Source organism: Phalangium opilio, unplaced genomic scaffold (genome assembly GCF_054372755.1).
Source record: "Phalangium opilio isolate 3A_F unplaced genomic scaffold, DU_Popi_V2 ptg000070l_1, whole genome shotgun sequence".
NCBI classification, from domain to species: Eukaryota; Metazoa; Arthropoda; class Arachnida; order Opiliones; family Phalangiidae; genus Phalangium; species Phalangium opilio.
Window position 1 is genome coordinate 14,242,529 of NW_028324182.1, and position 12,977 is coordinate 14,255,505.

A 12,977-nucleotide genomic window follows, 5' to 3' on the forward strand; every position below is an offset into this window, starting at 1 on the left:
AACGGAAAGCTATAGACCATTTCGAAAATTACATACAGAGAAACCAACACATTGGGGCGAGGCCGCCATTGGGGTATTCTCCCTCTCACCAAGAACCACCGCTAGAGGCAGCGCGAGTCTTCTAGCCTCCCTCCGCGTGTAGTGAATACCCCAATGGTAGCCTCGCCCCAATGTGGTGCTTTCTCTGTATGTAATTTCTGAAATGTTCTAATAGACACGTGGAAACTGAAAAGTGCGACTTTGATTATGGCCTTTAACCCAACTTGTTTAAGTTTCCTTTTTATTTTTTCGGTGTTAGTCCGTGCGCTTACGAAATATCGGAAACAAATACATTAAGATTGATGACGTTGTCATTTATGGCCGTATTTTTAAACTCGTACTGTCGTACATAAAACAAGAAAACCCTATAGTGCCTGTCTCCGTTATTGATAGACAAAGTTATAACCTTTAAATGCTTATTGGACTTATTAGAGAAATACATAATATATTCCTTAATTGTTTAAAATATGGTGGAATCCAGACAGCTGGTTATCTTCGGAAAAGTAATGAAATTACTTTAACCCACGCTATTGTTTCGAATTTAAGCGAAATTTTTCCTTATATAATTTAATTTTGGAGGGCAAAAGAATAAAGATAACAATAGGAAACAAATTAATATCAAAATAAAATCATTAAATATTGTTTGGGCTTACCAATGCATACCATAAAGGTCAGGGTATATTTTACCTTGGATAAATATGGTACAAACATCGGATCACCGAACGACATGAACCCTACCTTAACCCATGACTAATTGAGTATCTTTTGAAAACCTTAGCTACTACCCCATGCGTTGAATTTTAGGTGTGTGTTACTTTGTTGCACACCTGTGGTAAAAACCCTTTATTGTTCAGAAATTGGATGGATGGGTGGGTGGGAAATACACTTTGACAAAATGGGGAAGGTGTATGAATACACGCATAGTAGAACGAAAGTAGTGCCATTGAATTCGAGTATACCCTTGAGATTGTATTGTATCTTGAATTGATTTTTACGAGGGTGACCCTTGAACTGTGGAGATAATAGAGAGTTTAAGAAAAACGTAAGCCTTTCAAGTATAGAGCTATCTCAGAAGCCTTAGTGTGACGTCACCTATGCTATTTGTCCATAGAACCAAAGGGGTACCAAACATGAACTGTGTAGATAATAGAGAGTTTAAGAAAAACGTTAACCTTTCAAGAATTGGCTTAATAGAACTATCTCAGAAGCCTTAGTGTGACGTCACCTATGCTATTTGTCCATAGAACCAAAGGGGTACCAAACATTAACTGTGTAGATAATAGAGAGTTTAAGAAAAACGTGAACCTTTCAAGAATTGGCTTAATAGAACTATCTCAGAAGCCTTAGTGTGACATCACCCATGCTATTTGTCCATAGAACCAAAGGGGGTACAAACATGGCCGCCCACTGCTAAAGCTAATCCCGTTCTGTTCCGTGACGTTTTACCTAGGCACTGACGTCACAACTGAGATAGCTCTATACGAGTGCGAAGCCCCTTTACGTTGACGTACACGATTTTCGGTCAAATTCTTAAACTTCTCTAATGCACTTTCCAATGGAGATGAACTCGACGATGTTTCATCGTGATCCTTTTAGGGTCAAGTACCCTATGATCGAATCTAGATTCTAGCAGCACCAGAACGTGTGTAAAATTCAGGGCTGGGTATTTTAGAGGTTAGGAAAGTTTCTCTTTTCGATTGGTTATTGTAAATAAACAATAGTCATCTTGAAAGAGCCGAAGAAAGCTTCAATTCGTATGGGGTTTTTTTCCTCTCTTGAAAATCTATTGACATTGACCGGAGCTGGAAAGTTATCCAGAGAAGAGGGGGGAGGGAGGGGTTTGAGAGGGATAAATAATCCCATAAAGAATAAAGGTAAACCCTGGTAAAGGGGAGGGAAACAACTCGAACACGCCGGTTTTTCAGAGACTCGGATATTTGCAGGCCACAGGCATTTTAGTTCAAGAAACGTTTTCAAACGGGTCACTAGGATTATCTCTCCGTTATAATAAGAGAGTTACTTTATTAAATTACTAAGTAGAAACTAGAGAAAGTTCAACTTCTAGAATTTGTTTCTCTTGAAAAAAGGATTTTTATAATATAAAGTTCGCGAGAGAAATGAGAGGTTTTATCTCGGTTAGTTATTTAGTTTTTTAAGTCGTGTCGGTCTCCTCATCGTTTCTGGTTTTATAAACTTTAAAAGAAAACAATTTAAATTAATTTAAAATGATTTTTACACCGAGTACAAAAGTCGCTTTTACGACAGTCGGAGTTTTGGGACTTGTTTTCTGTATGTTGGGAGGCGTTTTATTCACTTACTATCCAGTCATTATTAGGAAAAAAGTTGCCCAAGTAAGTAATTCTTTTGTTTTGTTTTGTTTTGTTTTGTTTATATTTTGGGGTTTGTACCACACGTAGATCAGGTAAATAAAACATCAGCATGCCTAACGACCAAAGTTATCTCTCTCGGAATAGTTTTATTGGAGTGGATTTAAAACTTCTTTATAGTTTTTAAGATAACTTTAAACTAAATTTTAAGTGGTTTTACCGCGGTTTCTTTGCTCCGGTGACCGGTATATTTTATGATAGAAAATTCGAGGGGCTAACCACTTACCGTGACCCTCAAATCAGGGAAATTGTATGAGACATGGAAATAAACGCAGGACCTTACCCAATCGAGTGTCCAGAGTACCTCGGTAAACGTGGAAATATTTGGGATATAGAGACAGGCATACTATAAAAGGTACAACGGACGGAGGGGGGGGGGGGGATATTGCAGAATTCGAAAATTTCCTAGAAACCCACCCAGCTAGTGAGGTTGAATTTAGAAGAGGTGTTTGCCCCTCTAAAAGCTCCATATCCAAAGCCGGTAACCTCTGTCCTTTTTGTCCTGAGCCTTCAACCGCTTGTTTAGTAAGGTATACGTGAAGTTGGTCACGTAAATACTTGTTTGTCTCTGAAAAGTAAAACTCTTATCTTTTTGTTTTGTTTTGAGAGTGAGATTTGAGGTTCAGGTCCAGTCCGAGAAAGTTTTGGGGGAGGAGTACCGCGTATAATGCTACCAGTTTTGCCCCCTTTCAAACCCCAAAAATACCCGCAGGACCTCCAATGGTTCTATAGCTTAACTAAAATTTATCTAGCGGCCTCACCAAATTCTAAAAAAAAAAAAGTCACTTGTGCCTCGACGCTAATACCCCAAACTGTTTCACCTTGAAAAGAGAAAATAACCTTAGGATTCTTAGGAACCACACGGGGTTTATCATTGGAGGTCTAATATAGAAATTTAAAAACCCTGCATAATCAATCCATAAAGCCAGTTATGCACCTATATTTATTACTATTTAATTTGTTATTGACAGTTTTCACTACAGGGTCAAGAGAAATTATCTTTTTTCTCAGACTCTCTATCATCATTGACTTTAAATGTAGTATTGTCAAACACTCTGTAGTGCCAGGAGAGTTAGTCAAGTACTTATTCAAACTGAATGAGTCTCTCAAATTATCAATGGGTTCGGTAACACTGTGGGAACGGCAAAGCCCCTTTAGTGGAAACTGTATTTAACCAATGTTTTAAATGTCTTCAAATATTTGAAAACATATTTTAAATTTCAAATTAGGGCTATAAATGTGCCACTACATAAATAGAGATTAGAGACCCAAGCTTTTGAGTAAATTTACCGATTTTTATGGAAAAATCGTAGGCCTAGCTACTTCTACGGAAATATCTAATGAATCAAAGCCCAGGCTGAATAATTTGTAGAGAGAGCTTTTAAGAGTCTACAAATGTCGCGTGCTATGTGAGAAATTCTTTAGCCAACTAGCCAATGTCCGAAATATAGGTCAGTATAATATTTCACGATATACCACCTGTGATACTTTGCTCTCTCTTGGCAATTTTGCGTGTCTAACAATAGTGCAATGACCGCTTCCTACCACCACCCCGGAACTAGACTCGTTGGATTTGAAAAAATCCATAATAAGACCCTTCGTTAAGAGCCAAGCAGATATTGACATTTTCGATCGAAAGACCCATATTACCTAAATGTTGCTTATTCTGCTTATGAAAGAAGCCCATTTTCCGAGTAGAATTAATGGCTATTATTAATGGTGTACTATTTACGAACCTTCAATGGTCGTAGAGCCCCTCGATGTTGTCGTCGCTTTGTGTACAGTTTAACTATGAGAAATTATTGTATTAACAGCTGAAACGATATTCCTGCCATAACATCAGATATTAATCGCTGGAATCTTCAGTATCGTATGTTTTAAGTGCGTGCCTATTTTAGCCTGAATAAACACAGCGTTTAGAGCCCTTGTTTTGAGAGAAAAAGATCGGTAAAATATATTTTTTACCTAATGTACAGGGTTTTTTATTTACTGCTATTAAAGACGCTCACGACAGCCTTTGAGTCATGCTTTCAAAAAGTTTTCCCCGCGCTCTAAAACTGTAAATGGAAAAGTCTATAGTGTAGGCATAGGTTATAATTCACGTGGAAAACTGCGCGTGAAATAGGAATTATAAGTGCACCCTTTGAAGGCTCGCGACCCCCGCACTGCGTAGGCGGTAGTTACGACACTAAGCTCTTGTAACCAAGAGTGAAAAGTGTATAGCGATTACAATGAGTGATTAGCCCCTCGAAGTTAATATTCATCTGATTATAAATTTTCCCATAAATTCTGACACAAAAACACCGAAATTTAAGAAGAAAAAAAAAATCTTCAAGTCTGATTAGGATGATTACTACTTGTGTCAGTGTTAATAAACTCAAAATTCCTAGCGTCGAATCTGAATTAATTATTTTTCATTCCATTTTTTTTGTTTTCTGTAAATGACCCGCGGTCTAAGGATGACCGATTTAACTCGGAAGTCCATGACCCGTTTACTAGTTACAAGCAAAATAATAAAAAATCAAAGGGTGAACTTCTGCCTGTGGTATTGCTTCAAGCTAAGTAACCAATACCCTCTCCTCTTTCCATATGTTCGTAAGGAATAGTTGAATACTTAGAAAGGGGGGCGTATTGATTTCTTTAATACAAGTTTAGCAGCGTATTCTTTCGTACACTTTCGTTTAATTCATCTTTATGCCTCGAACAAATTTACTTCACGATTAATGTACGAAAAAAAAAGTTGAATTAGTTTCTGAACTACAAGCTTAGAAACTGGTTTTAAATATATATTTTTTATTTTAATCCAAAAACCGCGTTATCCCTAGTAAGATTCCTTGAGTTTTTAAAGTACTAATGCAACACAGATATACAGGGTGTTTCTGACAAGCCTGGCTTAAATCAAGGGGGATATATTATTCTTTGGGAAATCAATTTTGAGCCGAAAATATAATTTCTATCTCCGTTTTGAAACAAGGGACACTGTTTTTTCAAGTTAAGATTTTCCATAGTATTTTACGGATGACCCCTTAAATTTAATTAAGAAACTGATTTAATCAATAATTTCTAATTTAAGGGGTCATCCCTAAAACACTCAAATCTTAACAACTCGAAAACAGTGTCCATTTCCGGACTCCAAAAGGCAAATTTATTTCCCAAAGAACATCCATTCACCCTTAATTTATGGCATACTTATCAGAAACACCCTGTATATAAAGTTAAGGTAGCGTGTGGAATTTACCGTACGAATAAATTATTATTTTTTATTAATATGAGTAATTAGGTATTCAATATTTATAATTCGAGGAAATGAAGATTTTTATCAAATAATTTTTACTTTTAGCCGCAACCTTGGGTTAATATTTATGTTTGCATTTTATAGAAAACCTTTCTGATAAAATTTATGGTTAAAATTTAAGAATCCGGGAGCTTATAATAATATAGAAAGTGATTTTAAAAAATATTCGACTCAGATGAAAAATTTTATTCAGTGTCTTTGGTGATATCATTAGAGTTAAGTAATGATACGGATAAAATACCTTTTATAAATTATCATATGTTAATGATTTAAACAAATTCAGTCTCAGAAACAAACAAAAATATTATGTAATAAATACATACACGCCCATATTCCATATTTCATTTCAGGCTTTCAAAAATTCTATTTAAAAACTAATAATTATAGATAAATATCTCCTAATCGTTTTGAGACTCAAGTTGAACCATTTTAAATACCTTTCAAAAATAAAAATCGTTCTTAAAAAGAGGATAAAATCAAAATTCACTTCACCTTGAAAAATCTAAAGTTCTCTAATATTAAAACAAAAAAATGGTGGTTTTATTCTAAATTAAATAGGTATTTAGGAATTTTTTGCGGATAATAGCATTGATTTAGGGAAACTTGTAACATAATTCGTATTCCAAGGATATCTAAGCTTATTTTAAGTTTTGGTGCAAAATTCTTCCTTCTAAATTTTAAATTCTTGAAGGTTTAATGATTGAAATCATATATTTTCTTTTCTTTATTTTCAGAATCTAGTATTATCCGAAGAATCGGAATCATTTAAAAAATGGCAAGACTCTCCTGTACCTGTCTACATGAAATTTCAAATGTTCAACGTCACAAATCCCGATGAATTTAACTCGAAATACGTCAAACCAGTACTTGCCGAAGTTGGACCCTATGTTTTTAGGTATTTAAAAATGCTTCTTTTTTATTCTTTTTTTTTAATTTGACGTTTCTTTGCTAAATGACAACTCCACACATAAATTACTACTCATATGACGTGTATTTAAATATTACGTAACCAAGCAGGAAAATTTACTCAACTTTAGTATAAAAACTTGCTCCAATAGATAAATGTGTACTAACATAGATATCTATGGTACTAAAAGGGTTAGCGAAACTGAATGATCTATTGTAGATAGGGGTTGAATTGTACTCACAAATGTCTGGCAACACTTGTCAGCATACTATAGATAGCTTTCACGAAAGGAACCAGTTTTAATTCAGGCACTTTGATAGCTCAGTTAAAAAAGTACTAGCTGCGTAAGTCGTGTCTACTATAAAATTATGATGAATAATATTTATTAAGTTTCAGTTTATTTCAAATTATGGACTTTGACAATATGTCAATCTTAAAAATAATAATTTTAAGTTCTTTTATATTACTGGGTTGTAAACATTTTATATTCTACTTAAATGTGGTCGAGGTTAGTTTGTCCCTGAACTTTTTACTTTAAAAAAGCCGTGAAATCTTTTTATTATGGCATACCTTTGTTAAAATACCGCCACATACCGGGCACTAACTTTTTTTAAAATACTAATCACGTGTTAGTCCTTGTTACTTGGCTATTGGCCCAAGTTTAAAAAAAATTGAATTTAATGATGCTTTTATGTTATAGGCTTGTTCTTTAAGTTATTCAAAAAATTGCATTGAATTTGACTTTTAAATATAGTTTCCTTATTTAATAATGAATCTTAATTATACATTAAGTATTCACAAAATGATAATGATTAACTGCCTTTATCATTTAAGTATTGCTTGTTTAGTAAAAATGATTGTGGTTAGCGCTTTTCTATGTAAGACGTTTAATGAAACTGACCTAGAAACTTATACGTCAACGTGTAACGTCCCATACATTTCGCGCCTTTTTAAAAAAGTTTGTTTCTCATTTAAGCTTAATTTTAATATGATAAGTAGCTCTTGAAAGATCTTACTTTGTTAAAAAAAATTTCCTTTCCTTTCAGGGTCGTTCGTAAAAAGGACGTTTTAGAATGGGACGAAGAACGTGGTCGTTTGACCTATAGACTGACCAAAGGATATGTTTTCGAGCCTGAAATGTCAGTCGGCGATATGAACGAAGTTATTTATACTATTAACGCCCCTTACGTTGTAAGTAGATCAAAAAATAGACATTCCAGCATGGAGGGGTTCTAATCTGTTTATAAAAAATATAGGGTTTGGGAGCTGTTATGTCGAAACGTATCTCGGAAGATTTGGCCCCCTACATTTTCGCCGATTTAAGTGACAGTTTCCGTAACATGAGTGTGAATTTGGTGGAAAAACATACCGTCAATGAGATGCTATTTGGTGGATATTACGTTGACATCTTGGACTTCATGGCACGTTATGCTGACGAGAATTTTGGAATCAAAATTAAACCAACGTTACCTAATAACACATTTGGATTATTTTACGCGGTAAATATGATCTACTTTATCTAATACCCCCCCCCCTTTAAAAAAACCGCTCCATACGTTATTGTGTTTGTTCCTCTACACCGCTGTATTGCGGGTGAAACATTTCTACAGGGGCTCGTAGGAAATACATTAGATATTTTACCCCTATAAGTCGGCTTACCAATGGAATAATTTAATCTATATCTATATAAATCAAAGTCCTGACTGACTGACTGACAGACTGACTGACTGACAGACTGACTGATAATCAACGCCCAGCCCAAACCGCTTGCCCTAGAAGGCTGAAAATTTGCAGGAACGTTACTCATAAGTAGTAGGCGCGTACTAAGAAATATTTTTCCAATCCGCCGCCATCTTAAAAAATGGCGCCCAGAAATGTAAAAAATCTTCTCTATGCAATTACGTACGCGCGTTTCAACCGATTTCACAAATATTTAGGACACTGGTTTGCTTTAACCTTAAGACGGGCTTAATGGTCTTTCGGGTTCGAGTTTTCGCCATCTTTTAAAATGGCGCCCAGAAATGTAAGAAAATATTCTCTATGCAATAAAGTCCGCGCGTTTCAACCTATTTCACAAATATTTAGTACAATGGTTTCCTTTAACCTATAGAGACGGGCTGAATGGTATTTTGGGTTCAATTTGTTGCCATCTTTTTAAATGGCGTCCAAAAACTTAAAAACCCTTCTTTATGGAATAATGTCCGCGTGAAAAGTAATAAAAAGTATCCCGACGGGCTGACGGACTGTGCCGAGTGCCTTCGCTCCTAGGGTGCTAAAAAAATATTAGTCATCAGTAAAATCTACACATTCTTTATATCATTTTAGATGAAAGTTCTTATTACACGCGAGCGACGCCGCGGGTAACGGCTAGTGTAATTATATATTTGTAACAAAATATTTCTTTTCGTAATTATGCAGAAAAACAATACGGAAGAAGGAGTTTTCGATATCGGAACGGGTGCATTAGATTCGAAGGAAATTGGTCGAGTATTTTCCTTTAACAACATCTCCAGACTCGAATATTGGAAAACCAATTTTTGCAATATGATCAATGGTTCCGGTAAATATTGATTAAAGAGGGGATGACGTCATATTCTAATATAATAATAATTACAATATTTTCTTATTTATTATCCATAGATGGTAGTCAATTTATGCCGGGCCTGACGAAAAAAGATCTAATCCACGTTTTTAGCGCCGATTTATGCAGGTATACCTTTTAATTAAAATTAAATTTATAATTTAAGCCTAATTAACATTAACGTATTGAAATGTAATAGATCGCTAACTTTGGAATTCGAGAAAGATGTACAAGTAGAAACCATAGATACATTGAGATTTCATCTTCCTGAAAGGATCTTTGCTGAAGTTGAAGATAATAGATGTTTTTGCCCCGATAGTGGTTGCATGAAAGCCGGTGTATTACCATTAGGAGCTTGTAGAAAAGGTACGTAATGTTCATAGGATACTTTCGCCGAAAATAAGTAGGCCAATAAACTTAACTCAACCCTTGGTCATTAGGAAGTCCGGTAGTTGTGAGTCCCCCTCATTTTTACCAAGGAGCGCCCGAGTATTATAAAGCATTTAAGGGTCTAAAACCGGATAAAGATTTGCACGAGACATTCGTGGATATAGAACCGGTAAGGACATTAGTAATTAACCCTTTTTTGGTTCACCGTAAAGGGTCAATATAATTAACCAACAATTTTTTTTACTACATTGTATACAGACAACGGGAATAGTTTTAAACGCTGCCAGGCGAATTCAAATGAACATCTTAATTACACCCGTACCTCATTTCTAGTAAGTTTTGAATAAATTATTTAAATAATTTTATACGGCCTTGTTTGAATTAAATGAATATTTTTTCTTTTTCGCATTAGTCATTTAGAAAATGTATCTACTATGATTTTTCCTATTGCCTGGTTATCCGAGGTAAGTCTTATTGTTTTTCTTTTGACAAGGTTACTATAAAGTTTTATTTGTGATCTAAACGTAGTAATAATGTTTAAATTATGTTTTTCCTTCACCTTGTTTTGTGTAGGAGGCACGTATTGATCCCGAAAATGCGGCCAAGTTTAAGTCGAAGGTAAATAAACATTTCATTTTCATTTTGACAAACCTTCAATGCGCGTTTTGACGGTGGCCCAAGTTTCAACTTAACTTTAGAGCAGTAAATAAGCTACCCGAACCCATCTCCATCATTTCTAGATAGTTTTAGGATACATTGAAGAGTAGCGTTCAGAAACCTTTTATTTTTTGTTATATTTCAATTTAAATTTCTCGAGGATATTAAAGTAATAACCGCATAATACCTTAGCACCTTATTTAATAGTTAGCTATCAAATTAGTTTATGTTAATTTTCTTTAAAACTTTTTATTTTTATTATATTTTAATTTAAATTTCTCAAGGAAATTAAATTAATTGCCGTGATTAGAAAACTATTAATCTGGCATACAACCTCAGCTCATTTAATATTTTACCTCTCAAATTAGTTTATGCTAAGTCCTTTATATTTTCTCTAAGAAAATTACCATAGTAATATTGGCACACATCTGATAATTACGTGTTTTTCTTTAGGTTATCATGCCTCAAGTGATTGGACAAGCCGTTTTATTAGGAGCAATTATTTTGGGCGCTTTAGCTTTGGTTGGCTCTTTCTCAATGGCCATTTATTTCATATCGAAGGTACGTGGCTCGGCCATACTTTCCCCCACACCATCAGAAAAGTCCTAGGCCATGATTTGTAATAATTACAGAAAAGAGTGCTCGTTGGCGCCAGTGCTGAAGAAATATTGCACTACAAACACTAAAAGAAAAACAAAGACTTTTTTATTACTTTTTATTCAATTTTGTCAACGAAAATAAGTGAATAATCATTAGATAGAAACGAAATTATCATTATCATTCAAAATCGTTTCTTCAAAAACAAAAAAACAACGCAACTTCGAAATATAAAAGAAATTTTTGAGGGAAAGGAAAGTTTAGTGAATAATTTTGATCGTATTTATTTCCCAACCCTCAAATTTTTAAGTAATTAAGAACAATAGTTGATTTCGGAAGAGGAAAATTCTAACGAAAAAAATACTATTAAGTATTTCCATATTCGTTCATTTTCCTTTCACTTTTATAACATTTATTCGTTTCAGCGCGCGACAATTTTATTATTTATTTTAGCGAATATTTCAAAGCTCAAATTAATAATTACATAATGTGAAATTTAATCAAGTCTTTTCTTAAAAGACTATAATTAGGCCTTAAGTAGGCCATGGTTAATTATTATTACAATTTCTTGTATGTAAATATTTTAATCTGCTATTGAACATGAATTCATTAATGACCGCATTATATTTCTCTCTTACTGTTAAAATACACGCGTTGTAATTTATAATTTTTCAATTTGTCTCCAAATTATTTCTAAAATTAAAACGGAAAACGAAATTCCGTTGCCTATCATCCACAACATAAAAACGGGCCACATTGATTTGATATCCATCGCCATGTCTTCGCGAACCCAATTTTCAGGTAGGCAAGCCGAAACCTTGTAGTACATGGCCTTCATTCGGTATTGCATGTGACAACTATCGAAATATCGCGCGATCCTGTAAACACGAATTAGGCTTAACGAGAGATTTCACACGTGACCTTTATTGTAGTTATATTACCTAACATTGACGTCTTCCAGAAAGTCTTTGGGCAAGTGTTTACCCACTGCGAAGGTGAAAGACATGGGTAGAAAGGTCTCCTTTCCTACGTAGTATTCCCTTCCACTACAAGTCTCCCCCAGACGGTACATGACGATGTTAAATTCGTTGATAATGACGCTTTTAGATTGGTAGGTTTCTTCCATGTTACGAGGAGAAAAAAGGGTTATTCCTGGTACGTTACCCTTCGTCGCTTTGATTTGCTTCCATAGCATTTGACGCACGGGGTCATCGGAGAACTGGGCGATAAAGTGCAATTAAAAATTAAGTTGTTGAGAATCTTTTAAGCGTACTTGAAAGTAGGCGGTAATTGCGCTTTTATCTGCCACAATGGGTTGAACTCGGGGGTACTTTGACAAGTCTTTTAAACTGTCTATTCGTTCGGGGTCCCCTTGGTCGGTGAGTCTAGCCTTCATGGAACCGCTGAAGACGTTCATCATGATCATGATGGAAAAACACCACGTAACGAACAAAGTTTTGCCGTCTCTTTTCTTGGGCATGTACTCGCTTGCTGCGTGATTTTTACAGAGTTCACGAGTGTCTTGAAAAAAATATTTAGCAGATAACTTACATTGATAGACAATAATCCCCATGAAGGACCATACGTGTCCACCGAATACGTTTTCTTTCTCCTTAGTTTCGATATTGGGGTCCAATCTTTCAAGCAAGGAGATGAGACCAGCTACTACCACGAGTGCTATCAACAGAGCAATCCATATCTGTTCAAATTAATTAAGAGATGAAAATGTACATTTTAATTAGTCTTTTCAGGAAATTGTAGAGATGACATATGGAATCCTTAGCTTCACGACGTGGGTGGCTCGCTTTATCTCGGACATTGTTGAAGTCAATAAAGCTACAGGTGTCACCTCTATCATTTCCTTGTCCTAAATATTTAGAAATTTACCTCCACATCAAAGGACATGAGATAACCGAACGGGTCGCTAGTGAATCCGAAAGGTTTCCCTGAAAGAATTACCGTATGACTGTGCCAGAATGGTAACGTGAACTCGATGGCGTCCATACGGTCCCAAGTATGTACCGTCGGCGCGGAAATAAAATCCAGGTCCTAAAATATAGTATCCTTAGTATACCAAAAACTTGGTACAAGTGAACTAACTAAATAACATACCCCGCGTTGTAA

General features: G+C 35.1%; 2 protein-coding genes across 2 annotated transcripts; one reads left to right on the forward strand and one right to left on the reverse strand.

Moving 5' to 3' along the window:
* Window positions 1-2,007: 2,007 nt before the first annotated feature.
* Window positions 2,008-11,528, forward strand: LOC149661872 (lysosome membrane protein 2-like). Its single transcript, XM_089843412.1, has 13 exons — window positions 2,008-2,390; window positions 6,456-6,616; window positions 7,675-7,819; window positions 7,885-8,127; window positions 9,047-9,188; window positions 9,269-9,338; window positions 9,409-9,575; window positions 9,650-9,768; window positions 9,858-9,931; window positions 10,012-10,063; window positions 10,173-10,217; window positions 10,710-10,817; window positions 10,889-11,528. Exons 1-13 carry the CDS (start codon window positions 2,265-2,267, stop codon window positions 10,940-10,942), a joined length of 1,506 nt encoding a protein of 501 aa, XP_089699538.1. The 5' UTR covers window positions 2,008-2,264; the 3' UTR covers window positions 10,943-11,528.
* On the reverse strand, window positions 11,515-12,556 carry LOC149661873 (glutamate receptor ionotropic, kainate 3-like). The gene is made up of 4 exons (XM_089843824.1): window positions 12,405-12,556; window positions 12,127-12,344; window positions 11,795-12,072; window positions 11,515-11,731 (listed from the first exon to the last, which is right to left on the reverse strand). The coding sequence occupies exons 1-4, from the start codon at window positions 12,424-12,426 to the stop codon at window positions 11,515-11,517; spliced, it is 735 nt and encodes a 244-aa protein (XP_089699950.1). The 5' UTR covers window positions 12,427-12,556.
* Window positions 12,557-12,977: the final 421 nt, after the last annotated feature.